This window comes from Cavia porcellus, unplaced genomic scaffold (assembly GCF_034190915.1).
Source record: "Cavia porcellus strain 051 isolate PalLab524CR breed Dunkin Hartley unplaced genomic scaffold, mCavPor4.1 scaffold_32, whole genome shotgun sequence".
In the NCBI taxonomy this organism is placed as follows: Eukaryota; Metazoa; Chordata; class Mammalia; order Rodentia; family Caviidae; genus Cavia; species Cavia porcellus.
The window spans coordinates 38,374,567-38,390,257 of record NW_026947515.1 but is presented as its reverse complement, the minus strand read 5'-3'; the positions used below and the strand labels follow the sequence as shown (position 1 = coordinate 38,390,257).

The 15,691-nt window shown below is 44.5% G+C and overlaps 1 protein-coding gene across 10 annotated transcripts in view; it reads right to left on the bottom strand.

Annotated features, from left to right (window-relative positions):
- Myh10 (myosin heavy chain 10) overlaps nt 1-15,691 on the bottom strand; it is a 120,996-nt gene that overhangs the window by 88,516 nt on the left and 16,789 nt on the right. For all 10 annotated transcript variants that reach the window (XM_063241903.1, XM_063241908.1, XM_063241905.1 and 7 more), the window contains exons 3-4: nt 10,856-11,012; nt 1,707-1,734 (exon numbers count right to left, since the gene is read on the bottom strand). In XM_063241903.1, the coding sequence (XP_063097973.1) occupies nt 1,707-1,734; nt 10,856-11,012 (185 nt within the window). The remainder of the gene's footprint in view (nt 1-1,706; nt 1,735-10,855; nt 11,013-15,691) is intronic.

The following is a 15,691-nucleotide window of genomic DNA, read 5'->3' as shown; positions in this document are numbered from 1 at the left end:
AGTAGATTTTTGCTTCAAAAGATGAAAATACTCATCCTAAATGCAATCTACATATGCTGAATTTAACTTGAAAACAAAGGGGTGAATAGCTGGCTAAAATGGTATGACAATCAAACTGAAAACATCTCAACCATCAGCACCCACAGAAGCTATCTCACTTAAGCGGAGTGCGGGGTGGGGAAGGCGCCTGCCTGCCTGCAGACACAGGAGCCAGTCCTGGGTGACCCGGCTGGGCCTGGCCCAGACCTCCAGGGAGCCCAGTCCACCTGCGGGAGCCACACTGTTTGAAACCACTGAGTTTCAGGGTGGTGTGCTGTGCAGGGAAAGTTTTGTCTGTGTAACTCCTTAAGTCACACAATGCTAGAAGAAAATTCACACACAAAGCAGGACGCTTCCCTGTCCTCAAGCCTGTCCTCTCTCTCCTCCCCCTCGTACCAGCTTCCTACACACCTGCTACTCCACAGACGCGACAAATCCTGAGGTATGAGTGGTCTCCAGCCCAGCGCCTCCCCTCACTTACCTGGATGGTCGCAGCCTGGTGGCTGGTGGCTGTACAAGGCCACAGCTCCCCCACCGCTCTTGTCTCTGTCCACCCCGTCTCCTTCCGTCCTGCCCCTACCCTGCCACTCTCGCCCACACCTCACTTGGACTTCATTAAAAATGCCCCCAGTAATAACACTGTACGAGTGTCCTGCTGGTCTCTCACCTCTACTCCGAGGTTCTCCAGCTGTACAAATAGGTCTGCGTGTGGTTTTGAATTTCTTTCCTTAGCGTTTCCCTCCCTGCATTCCTCACCTGACATCCGGCAGCACTGGCAGCCTGTGCCCACTCCCTCGGGCCACCCCACCACCCTCCACGGCACAAGTTTCCACGCAGCACAGGCGACCTCGAGGTGACCACTCCCCGGCTGTGCAGGCTCTTGCTCTGCCTCGCTGGTTTCCTCTAATCCCGCTCTGCCCTTTCTCTTCAGACCCTTCTGAGCCACTCACGTTCACCAGCCTGGCTTCTATCACCACCCCTGCTGCCCAGACCTCAGCTCCGCACTGCCAGCAGGGACCCCTCTCCCCAGCTCTACACCCACAGCCCTCGGGGCCACGGAGAGGAGCCACAAGCGCTTGGGACACAGTGTGTGCAAACCGAGCTCATCATCTTCCGCTCCAGGCTGTTCTTCTTCCGCGCCATGGCAGGACACAGCACCAAGGTGAAATGCCAGGTCCTCTTAACCCGAACAGCGCTGACAGTCCACCACCTACCTGCAGCACTTGCTTAGATGACCAACGGCCTCACTGGTCTCCCCAGACTTCAGCTACTCCCCCAGCCCACTCTCCATCCGCAGCCCACATGGTCTCTGCAATGTGTAAATCTAAACACGGCCTGGCAAGCAAGTCTAAGCAAATCTCTAGCAGTGAGCACACACTGTATGAGACACGAGGTGGTTAATGTATGTTTATTGAGTAAAAAGCGTACACTACTGACATGTTCAATAGGTCTACACTTAAGATAAAAACTAAAGAGAAAATGTGAGAAAACCCCTTGACAGCCGAACAGCAAATTTAAGCTTCAATTTATATAATCTTAGTCTTAAAATAACTGCAAGACTTACATCAAACTCCTGCTCCACTTTTCCACCCCATACAAGAAAGTCATTTTCATTTTCTGCTTTCCGAAAGACTGAAAACAAATGGGGACAGTCAGCGTTTACTTACGTGCAGAGAATTGACTGGTCCTCACGATCTACAAAACAGAACAGAACAGAAAAGAGAAGGTGACCATTTGCTTGGTGTAGGAATGTGGATATAACAAAGTCACAGTAACAGCCTGTCAGTATTAGCGACTCCCCTCAAACCCCGTTAGATCCTCTCCAGCCCTCTTTCTAGCCCTCAGTCTAACCCCACTCCCTCATCTTCTATGATGCCGGCTTTTCTGGGGTGACCAGCAGTGGCCCAGGCTGAGTTCACTCGCTCTGACCTAAAGGACATCTTAGCCTGATAAGCCTTGACCCTTGAACCCTACTGCATATCAAAATCAACTGGGAAGTCACTCAGCTGCTAAGGACCCTCCAGGAGCTCCGGGCAAAGTCATCCTCAGGGAAGCAGGGACCGAAAAATCTCTATATAAACACTCAGTGATTGTGACTGGAGCCAGGTCTGGAAAACACTGCCGCTCAGAACGGCTTCAGCAACACCCACAGCCACAGAACAGTCATTAATTTGATGTTAAGGAGGAAAACAAAGTACCAAGCACTGCACAGAGGGGGGTCAGGGAGGATGAACAATTCAGGCTAAATCTCTGTCTCGAGTCGGAATGTGCTACACACCAAGTGGAGAAAGGAATCCCTGCCCATAAAATCTAAGGTGGTTACAACTGTTTGCATTTGCAAATACAGACTCAGTGGCTGAAAGATTCAGGCTTTTCTAACAGACAGGTGAAATTCAAACCCACACCTAGCCTAGGTCGAAATTACCAGTTAGGCTCTATGATTTCTCATCACTTCCAAGCACTCTTACCCCTATTTGGAAGAGGAGAAAGTGTTCCTCGAGAGGCTGGGTAAGCCCACTGAGCCACGTGGTGGCTACAGGGCAAAGGCCTGGCTGCCTCTGGTGCCTGGCTGCCCCTCACCGCGAGCTTGCTGATGGATGCCATCGGTTGCCCAGTAAAGATCTCACAGCAGCTCTGCACAAATGACTCTCGTGAAAGAGAAGCAGCCCTCACGCCATGCCACGCTCTTGTTACATATTGTGAGCAAAATAAATCTATTCATGCTGTCTCTGAGTTGTGCAAAGAGCCTGTCACTGTCCCGCTCCTCAAACCTAATCTCATAAATCTTAAAAATATGTGTCTTTTAAAAGTTTTCCTTGGCATGTAATTGTACATATGAATGGGGCACAACATGACCTGTTGGTACATGTACATAATGTGTGATGACCACATCAGCATCACTGGCATAACCATCACTCAGACAACACTTACCACTTCTGTGGCTAGGAAAACTCAAAACATCATCTACTGGGTATTCTTAAATACTACAGTGTTCCTCCTGTCCGCCTGTCCTCCCCTGCCCCTTAACCACCCTTCCTCCAGTCTTGCTCTGCCTGGTTTAATTCCTAATGGCTCGTGACCACTGTGACACTCTCAGTAAAGGCCCAGTGTCGCCTTATCTGTTCATTCATTCAGCCATGGTCACGTAATAACCGTTTCCCCTGCTTTCTCCAGCTAGATCCACACGTGCTGCAGGTCCCTACGCACACCTTCCAGGTTTCTCCCTTCTGGGAAACCTTCCTCGACACGGTCCTTCCGTGTTTCCTTCTTTTAAGCATATTCTGGAATTACACAACACTGCAATTAACTTCCCCTAGGATGCACTGCTTGAGCCCTAAGACCATCTTATAGCTTCTTCAGTCCCAGCAGCCTCGCCATCACCAGCTTTGGTGGTGTCTGCTGGGAGAAACCCAGGCTGGGTACCACGCTGGGCAACAGCCAGTCGTGAGCACAGCAACCTTCCCTTCTAATTCTGGCTTTGCCACAAACTTCATGTGCCTAAAATGAGTATTCTTTACTGGCACTGCAACTGACAAAACCATAATTTTTACCAAAATGTTTTCACTGTTCATATGTAAATTTTCAGAGCCCTAAACCTTCCTGGTCTGAGTCTATGGCTTCTCTGACCTGGTTTGTACAGTACAGAAATCAAAACACTGGGCTGGGGGTAAAGCTCAGGGGTGGAATCCCTGGTACCATCCCATCCCCAGCACAGCCAAAAAAAGAAATCAATACACACAAAGTAATCCAAATTAAACAGCCTCAAAACTCACCAGAACTGCCTTCTCCTGCACCTACACATGACATTACATTGTCAGAAACCTGAGGCCTACACAGAAATCTGCCTTCACCCTGCTCCACATATTTCCCCCACGCCGCTGCTCACCCCAGCCCGGCTGCCTCCAACAACAGAAAACCAACTTCCTTCCCTCCAGACCCATCCATTCCCACTGTCCATGGACCGTGTGGACCTCAGCCTCTTCAACAGCACAAACAAAGGCAAACCTCCTGACAACCTCCAAGACTCTCTTGGACCCTAAAAATACCCCTGCCCCTCCTCCTATTTCAACCCTTCAAAGACAAACGGAACCACTACAGCAGTTTACAGTGATCTTTAAACTCTAAAAACCTACGAAAGTAACCAGACACAACCTTACAGTGTTATTTAAGGGGAAACTTTTTTACTTTAAAAAATGCAACTAGTGGGCCAGGGATTTAGCTCAGTGGCGTAAGTGCCTCCCTGGCAAACACAAAGTCATCAGTTTGATCCTCGGTATAAAAAAAAGAAGCAACTAGCTTTATAAAGGGTAGAAACACTTGATAGTTCGGATTTTCCAAAGTGCCTTTCAAAGGAGGTATCCAATAAGTCCATGTTGAGCAGAGCACACCTGTAATCCTAGCACTCAGGAGGCTGAGGCAGGAGGATCACATTGAGATCAAGGTCCACGTGGGCTACATAAGTGAGCTAAAGGCCAGCCTAAACTTCCCAGTGAGACCCTGCCTCAAAATAAAAACAAACAAATGAACAAACACAAATGTACACACATAAATCCAGGCTGAATTAAATCTTCAACAGTGAGGTTTTCCAATCAGTTATCTGGGCTCCTATCTTAAAGAGACTAGGAAGGAACAAATTAGACCCAAAGAAAAGAAATGACAAGGAATAGAAATCAATGGGGGAAAAAAAAATCAGTGATATCAAATGCTGCTTTTTTGAGGTTTTCTGATAAACTCTAGCCAAATGAGCCAGGAAAAGAGAAAACACACAAATAACCAACAGCTACAACAGGAAAGGGACTATCATGGCAGAGCCCACAGGTATTAAAAGAAAAATAATATTAGGAACATTTTATGCCAAAATATTTGACAACTAAGATGAAAGGAATGATTTCTTTAAAAGCTACCCTAGTAAAGCTCACTTGAACAGAAACAGTAACCTGAATAGCCTTCATCTATCAAACTGAATCAAAACCCTCCCACAAAGAAAACAGCTTTACTGGTGAATTCTACAAAACACTTAACGAAGAATGGATTCCCTGCAAGCTCTTCAGGAAATGGAAAAAACAGAAACATTTTCTAATCCTTTCCAAGAGGTTAACCTTGTCCTGACACTAAAACGGGAAAAAAGGTATTAGAAGAAACAGCACATAAATATTCTTCATAAACAAAGGGACACAGATTCTTACCAAAATGTTAAAAAATTAAATTCAGTGATGATTTCAAAAAATGATGCATACCGTGAGCAAGCAGAGTTTACCAGGGAATATGAAGCTAGTGTAATATCCAAAAAGAAAAAAATCTAATTTAACATATCCACAGCCTAAGGAAGAAAAGCCATATCATCACTAAGCAGACATAGGAAAGGAAGCTGACAAAACTCAGCACCTGGGGCTGGGGATTTAGCTCAGCGGCATAAGCTCCTGCCTTGCAAGCAGGCAGTTGTGAGGTCGATTCCCGGTACCGATAAAAAGGAAAAAGACAAAAAAACAAAACAAAACAAAAAGAACTCAACACCTGTTCATAAGAAAAGAAATAGATCTCACAAACTGGGAATGCAATAAAACTTCAACCTGGTGAAGAGCACCTGCACAAAACCCCTCCACAATCAACACTGTCTACAACAGTGAAAACCTGAATGTTGTATCTCCAAGACCAGGAACAAGGCAAAGGGGTCTGTTCCCATACTTCTATGTAACACTGCAAAGCAGGTGGGGGAAAAGGCACAGATTGGGAGGTGAAAATAACCGTTCCTATTAGAGCAGGAATAATTGTCTTGACTGAAAATCTGAAAGAATTTACCAAGAAAAAAAAATCCCCCAGAATAATTCGTGTAACACAGACATTAAAAAGTTAATGAGTTACACTGAATAGTTCCATGAAAGAATGTAATTTGTCGTAATCCATTAATAAATTTATGCATTTTTCCTTTTGTTTTAGTTGATTTTATTGCTGTTTATTAAGAAGTGACACATAGAAAGGCTTATAAGACAGTATACCGCTCAGTAAATTATTGTAAGTTGTCTTTTACCTATCTTGCTAAGAGGTCTAACTGCTCTACAATTAAAGACATTATAAGTATGAACTGCTTCTTAACATGACTTGCCATAATTCACTTTTTATATCTGATATCTGTTATGGTTAATTTCTTTTGTTGTTGTGATTGATTTCTGAAGAATATATTACGTATGTTTTTACTTTCTCTTTCATCAAAAAATCCATACAACTTAATGACTAGTAGCAAAAACAGAAAGTACTCAACACACCTCCACAAGAGCTAACCCAGTTGAAAATTTTTTTATTGTTAATATTTTGTCTTACTGCATTATGGCTGGAGAATGTAGCCTGTGGTTTCTTCTTGTAGAAACTGAGATGTTTCACTGGTCTACTACAGAATTTATGCCATCTTTGCAACTGTGTTCTCGTGATGGGCAGTAGTACTATACACACACCTTTCAATTAAAACTTCCTAAATCATACTTTATATGATTAATAAGACAATTAACCTAACTTTCATAAGATAGTTTCTCAGAAAAGCAGGTTAAGTTTCCATCTATAATCTTTTTTCTCCTCCTACTAGCATGGCTCACATTCTCCTTGTGCTTCCAATACCTACTGATGGAGACATTTGGTGCCGTGACAGTGGTACATACCATGTATCACTGTCTCTGCTAGATGACCCTGTTACACTATTTCTGCCTCTAATCTCACTCTCAGAGAAAACCCTACTCTTAGTTGCCTGAGAAAAAGACAGCACTTTCTTTTCTTTTTTTTTAAAGACAGCATCTCGCTATGTAATTCAGGCTGCCTTCACTTACTATGTAGCCCAGGCTAGGCCTCAAACCTCCGGCCATTCTCCTGCCTCAGCCTTCCCAGTGCTGGGACAGGCATGAGCCACCACACTCTTGTCGGGGAGAGCACTTTCTTTCACAAAGTCTTAACACCAACTACATCCACCTACATATCTGTAGACCCTGTTTAAAAAATCCGAATGTGAAAGGAAGCTGTGCTTTCTCTTTTGAGGCAATGGGAAAGACTAGTAAACGTAATGCTAATTTTGGAAGCCCATAAATAAAAAGGTAGGTAGTTATATCTTGGAAAAATCAACACTGAGAACCCTGAAAGACTGAAAAGAGACATGATCAGCGTTGGCAGCCAAGTCTGGCCTTGGACAGGAGTGGACACAAGAGTCATGCTCTATAAATCTGGCTCAGAAAGCTGGGGAAGTTCCCCGCTGATGCTTCTGATTTCTTTGTGGAATGGGAAAATACCAGTGGGGAGCTGAGAGCCCTACAGGAGCCCAGAGAGCTGAAGTGGAACGATCCCCCCACCAAAGAAACGAGGCAGGACTGGCCAGGTGTGGCAAGAGCAGTGTCGGGGCTCACGGCCATGAAGTCACAGCAGCATCAACTGGTGCAGCTTGTGAACCAACTCCAGATCACCAGCAACCAAACAAAGGCATTAAGAGAGACCAACATCTGGATGCACCCAGCATGAACATTCTGCCGAAGATTGTGAGTATTAACTACATGCAAAGCCAACGGCAGGGCCACTGCTAATAAACATAAGGAAAATAAAACACGCGAGGCCGTGCAGCCACGTGGAGGCACAGAACACTGTCCAAGAGACTTCTGGGCCGCACCACAAACATGGAAGGACACACGGCACAGAATTTTTGAAGTAGCACTTGAAAAATGAGGTAATTTCAAAAGATGGCAAAATTTATGGCATTACCATAGAAACTGGTGGCCCAAGTAACATCAAGACACTGAATTGTTGATGAAAAACTGACACGACACAGGGTTACAGCAAGTCTTGAGGCTCAGAGAAGAGGGTGCATCAGCGGCCGGATGTGAAAGGCGTCAGGAGAGGAACCAGAAAGAAGGGAGCTGATGAGGGCAGACAAAGGGGACACCACGTCTGCATGGGACCACAGAAGTGGAGGGTCAGCACATGCAGGGCAAGGAAGGACTCCCGGCACTCCCAGGGCACGGGACTGGGAGTGACTCAGGCTTCACTGATCGGGCTCCAAGCCCATCCGGGGGAAAGGCAAGTTTCAGTGAAGGCCTGGAGAAGAAGATGTCATCCAAGGAGAACACTGAACAATCAGGCCATTTGCACGTCGAAGAATAGGAGTCACAGCCGGGTGTGGTGGCTCACGCCTGTAATCCCAGCACTCGGGAGGCTGAGGTGGGAGGATCCTTGCGAGTTCGAGACCAGCCCGGGCTACAAAGTGAGCTCAAGGCCAGCCTGAACTGCATAGTGAGACTCTGTCTCAAAAAGACAAAAAAAAAAAGAATGGGAGTCACGGTCAGGAAGACTGAAAGAGCGCATGATGGACCTACAAAAGACCAGGGAAAGAGAGAGGAGGTGACCCTAAGACTTCAGGAGGGAGGAAGCATCTTAGGTCTTAGATGTTTGAGGCAGCTCCCAAAGGCGGCCCTTGGAGTTACTGCTCTGTGTGTAGGTTGCCAGCTCCCAAAAAAGGGAGGTGGCTGGGCTGGAGGTGGTGGAGAGGCATCAAGAGAAAGGAAGACAAGGAAGCCAGCAGGTGTCGGCCCTGGACTGCGGGGTCCAGGCGGCCTCAGGCAGTTACAGCGGGTTTACGGTTGCTGCATTCGGTTTCTGAACACAGCACGGCAATGAGCAGTCGGCGATTCCCTGTCCACGGAGAGCGTGCAATTGTGACTCCTCTGCCAAGCTGTAGGGGCCAGGTGTGAGTCTCTTCCGCTCAGCCGTCCTGTGCACACCTTCCAATGTCAAGACCCCAGGCTTTCTGTAGCGGGAGCGAGCTTTTCAAACTGTCGTTGCTTTGATTGAAAGGAGCCTATCCACTGCATTCCCACGCACTCTCGCTCAAGTTCCATCAGTTTCCGGTTGTCATTCCGCGCTCTAGCCTTCTGATGCACTGCGTTCGTTTCCAGTTGTGTCAATTCTGTCCCCGTGTGCTCTCACTGAGTGTGCGGTTCTCGTGATCAACTTTGTCAAGAGCTCTGCTCCTACCCATTCATTCCACAAATCCCCCCTGAGCAACCACCGTGCCGCGTGCACCTCTGTATTTTACTGGCATGGCATCCCTTATAACTCAAACTGAAGAAAAATTAAGAGCTCTTCTGGTTGCTTTTTTAATTAACAGGGCTAATTTTATTTATTTTATAGTTGTCAGAATGCATTAAATATTATAAATAAATACATATAGTATACATTTCTATGCCTGGCTCACAGAAATTTTCAATGCTAACATTATAAAATTTTCAATTCTAACATTAATAATGATGATATTACTACTAATAATATGCTTGAGGCCATATCTTCCTCCTGTCTTCTTTACCCTCTATTCACACAGCTTATTTGGTAACCTGGTAATGGGAATCATGTCTATCCCTGTTAACTATTATGTTAGATTCAAGTACCCATTCATCCTGTCTGAAGATTTTAAATTCTAGTTTCTTTTCATCCAAGGTTTCCTGCCACCCAGCCTTCACCGTAGGCACCCCATTCTTCAAGTACAATTATGCTGAGAAAAATGTAGAGCAGCACACTTGCCCTCTAGCATACATCCTGGCCAAACCTCAGCCACCTCAGTCACCCATCGGCACCCACCTCCCGCGCCACTCCCCGGGCCCCCAGCCTGTGTTGGAGGGCAGGTGCTCTGGCAGCAGGTCCCGACAGCCTGCTAACCCTCTGCGGGGCCTCCTTTTCCTAGGAAGCCTGCGCTCACGTGGTGGGTACATTCACGTCCAAGTAACTTTTTTTCTTAACAGATTCTAGGCTCACTCCTGCACATGCATTGAGCTCAGAGGTCTGGGGTACTGTCCCGTTTAACAATTAAAAAGATGCAGGAAAGCCTGTTCTTAGCCTCTGAGGGCGCCCCTTCTCTATCCTACTTCAAGGGACTGAGGGTCACTAATCTTGAATGCTTGAATATATTTCTTTAAACAGACTGCGGCTTCAGTAAGTGAGGGATGGCACCTTTCCAGTTTTTTCTCCCATGCAGGGCATTCTGCTACATGCTAGCTTACAAAAACATCCCTCCAACCCACCTGCCTGCCAAGTGCAGGGTCCTGAGTTCGATTCCTCGTACCAAAAAAACACATCTCTCCATGAACCTCTGTGTGTAAAGTAATGGTTCAAGTAAAGGACTCTTCAAAATTTATTTCACTCCGATAGAAAACGAAGGAATCAAAATCAACCAACCTGATGATCTGTAACTCGCTGTGTTGTTGTTTCCCTGTTTATGCACATTTACATCACAAATCACACTAACTTTTCTTTGCCCAGTGAAGTATCCCTGTTATTCTCCTGCTGCTTTTGCTTTGTGCAGCTCTAAGGATGGAACCAGGCCTTCGCCTACGCTAGGCAAATGCTCTACCACCCAGCTCCATTCCCTAGTCCTTTTCTGCTGGTTTTAACCCCTAATCTTTGGGCCAGGGACTTGGCTTAGTGGCACAGTGTTGCCTGGCAAGCGTCAGCTCCTGAGTTTGACTCCTGGTACCTCCCCTCAAAAGCCCTGAGGTAACAGTGGCAGCTACACTGGCTTGTGGTGGGAATGGAATGTATATATAAAAGTTAGATTTTTTTTTAATATGTAAATTTACATGAAGTATAGATACGAAAAATAAACATACTTTCCAGCTTCTTACAGAATATGGCCACACTGTCTACCCTAATCTAAAGGATTCATAATTTTTCTACAATAATAAAAATAAAATTTTTAGAAAGGGAATTAAAATCTTTTGTAGACTACATGGAACATTTAAAAACATTAAATAAAATCTAAGAAATTCTGAGTATTTCTCACTCTACCATTCCCAATTACCTTGAAGCATGCATCTATAGGCGGATTCCGATATAGCATAGATGTGTGGCGGCATCTCATGACGTTTCTTCCCTCTGTACATTTCGATGATATTCTCAGAGTAAATTGGAAGGTTCTTATAAGGATTTATGACTACACAGAAGAGTCCAGAATAGGTCTAGAATAAAACATAAAATACAACGTTAAAAAGCAAAACAAAACCCATGCACTTACCAGTCAGGGTGCATACAGGATACAGCTACACCACAGCGACTTCCTTAGCCTTTGGGTAGCAATTCCTTAGCCTTTGGGTAGTAATAGCCCCCAAATTGCATTCAGCCCATCAAGCCAACTTCTGACTATGAACCACAAATAGTTCTCCCACATCTTGTTTTGGGGCAGTTTTCTGAACCTAATTTTCTCACCTTTAAAATAGAAATAACATGAGCATCATGACTTCAGCAGACTACTAAGGTTAGACTCCTGCATTGTCTGCCTTTTCAGACTCATTTTCTAATGAGCACAGGAGTCACAGAAAGCTCATTAATGGAGTATCCGATCCCACATTGCAGCTCATCTTTAAGAAAACCCCACTTGTCAAGTCTGGGTACAGTACGAAAGGATAGTCCAAAAGACTGAAAAAGATATTAAAATACTCCTCTCTTTTTCAAACAATTACCTGTGTAAGACAGAGGTTTTTTTCAAATAATTCAGCCAAAATAGCTTTTTACAACAAATTAAATGCAGAGGAAGAGATAAGGATCTAGCTACATTTTAAAATATTAAAGAGATTTTAAAAATGTTAAGTGTTAGTTCTGATGTTATAAAAAACATGTTTAAATAAATAGAAATACAATTACTTTGGCTAATTTGTTACAATTTGCTATTATTTTAAAATAAGATAACAAATATTTAAAACTTTGTTTTAATTTCTAATAGGATAAATATTGATAAACACAAAGTACATAAACTAAGGGTCTTTGGGGTCCTTGGCAATTTTTCAGAGCAGCTAGAAAACACAAACCTTTCCTTACAAGTACTGTACTATATAATTGATACTATGAACATTTATGACTTTTAGGTTTTTAAAAGCTTTATAGACTAGACCTGGGGTACAGCTCAGTGGCAAAGCACCCCTAGCATGTGCAAGACCCTAGGTTCAATCCCCAGCACTGCTAAAAAGAAATAAAAAATAAATTTTAGCTGGGCATGGTGGCACAAGTATATAATCTCAGTTACTTGGGAGTCTGAGATAGTATCAGAAATTCGAGGCAAGTCTAAAAACTTAGTGAGATACTGCCTCAAAATATAAAAAAGGTCAGGATGAAGCTCGGAGGTAGGATGCTTGCTTAGCATGCATGAGGTCCTGGATTCAACCTCTAGCACTGCAAATAATAATAAGAATAATAATAATTTTTAAAATCACTGACTGATTTTTGAGGCTATTATTCAAAACTGACTGCAAATTACGGAAAAACAGAGCAGTGAGGACTGCTGCCAGATGCCTCTGCCCTCTGTAGGACTGAGGCATTTGGAAAGGCCTGGGCTGTACATGAAACAGACCTTTTATTGAAGATGATTTCGCTGGACCAAATTCTATCAGTGAGACAGCGTGGAAGGCAGGGGGATCGGGAGTGTCAGGCTCCCTGGGGAACACCAGGGGGATTCTAACAAACAGCTGTGTTCATAAGGGCAGAAACCTTTGGCAACTGCCACCAGAAAGCCCTCTGGAGACCACTTTATTTTGAATACTGCAGTTACTAATGCTAAAACAAGAAAGGAGAGCCTGCCAAAAACCTCAAGTGACCAGAACCAACTCTTGGGCTGCTCGCTCTCACTGAAACCGCCACAGGCTTGGAGGTCCAATGCACTCCCGTGCTAGGTTACGGGTCCAGCAGGGAACAAAAAGCAAAGGGTGTCTGCCCTGAGGCCACCAAATTGGGCTGCAGGTTCATGCCTCACATCTGAGCGGACCAGATGGGACTATGGGCCTGTTTGCCTGAGGTCCCCTCCCTTGTTGATCAAGTCTTCGGAGCCTTGGCTTCTCCTTGGCACGCATACTCTGCGCTACTCCTTGGCCTCCTGGGCTTCTCTTCCTTTCTCTCAATCAAGCCTCAGTCTCCCTCTGCTGCCCATCTGACAAACACAACCAGAGACAACAACAGACTCTAGGTCTATTGCATACTGCATACTGTATATCCCAAAAGGCTAAAAGACCCTCTCTCCTTTCTTTCTCTTTCTTTCTTTCTTTCTTTTTCTTTCTTTCTTTCTTTCTTTCTTTCTTTCTTTCTTTCTTTCTCTTTTAAACAGCGTCTTGCTACATAGTTCAGGACGGCCTTAAACTCACTGTGCATCTCAAGCTGGCTTCAAACATGCGATGATTCTCCTGCCTCAGTCTCCCTGCTAGTATCACTGGCATACACTACCACGCTGGGCTTCAACGTTTTACCCACGAAGAAGTGGTAACATTTAAGGAGATAGATAGGTTTAACCTGGTTACACAAAGTAAATGCATATGAAAATATTACACGGTATCCTGATTAGTAAGTACAATGTTTGTGCGTAGCTCATTGTGAAGTCCTAGTATCACAAATAAATACAAAGATATATCCATATACAGACACAGATATTATATATATGAGGAAAGCAGGAAAGGCAACTAAATATTTTCTTCAGAGTTTAATTTACGTATAGTGAAGTTAGTAAGTCATAATCATACAGCAACCAATTTTCATGAATATATACAATCTCACACCTACATAAAATTAATCATAGTTTGTCATAAAGCTACAGATTCTGAACTTCACTTTCATGAGAAAAAATAACTATAGATTAAAAAAACAAAATCAAAAGCTCCAATAAAGCAAAACTGCAAAAATTCAGCTAAACATCCTGTATCATGAATGGCACAGGTGCAGACTGTAACAATGTTATTTTTAATTAGAAATAATTCTAACATGTATGTCTACTGTGGTAGGCACTTTTCTGAGGACCAGAATTACAAAGATGAGTAGGTTTCACAAATATGAATAAGTCATCAAAAAAGGAAAGGTTAAATAATCATTGTTTCTCCCTGTTTGCCAAAGAGGAGCAGTAACAAATGTTTAAATACTTAAAGAGCTAACTTTCAAATACCTGGAAAATTAGCTCAAACACTGAGTCCTTGCATGAATTGATCACTGAATTAATACTGCACTCCTGTCTTGCCCCGGGGACATGGCAGGAGCACAAAAGGCTACTAAAATAATTTTTCTAGAGATCTTGTAGGTAATTACAACTTCCTTCGTCCATAATCCCAGCACCCTGGGGAGGCTAAGGAAGGACGAGGGAAAGCCCAAACCCAGCCCCGAAAACTGAATGACAGCTTGTGGCAAAATAAAACAATTTTTTAAAAAGTGCTGGTGATCTAATTCGAGAGTGCCCTGAGTTTAATCCCCAGTACTGCAAGACAAGCAAAAAACCCCGAAGACTTCATTAAACATTTGAATATGCATGTAAGATATTAAGTATCTTGGAGAAACACACCCTGTTGGTAAGAAGACCATCAGTACACACTGAATAAACCAGTCACAATGTAACCTAGCAAAAGGAAAAACGAGAGGAGCTTTTAATCAACAGTGGAGAAAACTGCAACAGAACACAGAACACACAGCCTGGACACTGCAAGTTATGACCATCCTGCCAGAAACTATAAAAAGAAAAAAGTTACAAAACTTAGGCCTCTATGGTCTTTGATGTTCTTCTAAAAGGTTGTTAGGTCCCAAGGAGGGATGAGAATTCCTAAGAAAACAGTAGAACAGACTGTCACAGGGGCAGCGTACATCAAAGGCAGTGCAAGAAGGCCCCGCCCAGCTCAAGATGCCTGCACTGTGGGACGCCAGGGAAAAGCCCGGAAGGCTCGCAGATAAGCAGACTCCTCCTCTACAGAGGATGAGGTGTCACAGACTCAGGGGACAGGAGCACTTTAGATAAACTGCAGGTCGGCCAGGGGCAGGAGGCGAGCAGACAGATAGCACAGCGAGGCTCCGAAGTCCTGGAGCCCGGCACTGGGTGAGGGCATGAGTCACCCAGGAGCTGTGTGCACACTCACCCTGGTGTTCTCAGGAAGCCTCAGACACAAAAACCATTCAGGGGCCAAGTCAGGGAGGAATGCGAGGTTTCCGGCTTGAGAGAATGGAAAAGTTACCGAGGGAGAGGAAGGCAATTTGCTTTGTGGGAACAGGTGAGCTAGGCAGGTGCCTGGGGAGCAGGTGGCAACACTGCACCGGCTGGGCGTGGGAAATCCCGAAAGGCTGCGGGATAAATTGGTACAGTAACGCGGCCACATTGTACCTAAGAGAGAGAGGACTAAACCCAGCGCCTCACACGAGCCGGCCGTGAGGATCCTACCAGAGCTGCACCCAGATCTAAGGACATCCTTCTTACAGAAAAAGAACAAAAGCAAAATAGCAAAATAAAAAGAAGTTACCGCTGTAAAATCAATAAAAATGTAACAATGCATAGAGCTCAGCAAAAGAATAACAAATATCATCATTGGTCCTGTAAGGGAGGAGGTCAACACTTTGCTTAAAACAAGAAAATAGCAACAAGTGAACTTGAAGAAAACTCCGTTTGGGGCGGCAGGGGGGGAGATATTCATATTAAATGAAACAGAACTTACCAAGCTAATAAATGCACAAGGTGTGACATACGATCTTCTCCCTTTGCAGCCCCAAAGAAAATCCTGAATCTGGGCAGTGCTGATCACGGGCTACTCAGGTTCATCGGTAACCACCAGAACTAGTGCATAACCAGGCTGACACAACCTTCACCAGCTCGCTGCAGACTCAGCAGTCAACCCTGGCATCATAAAGTAGG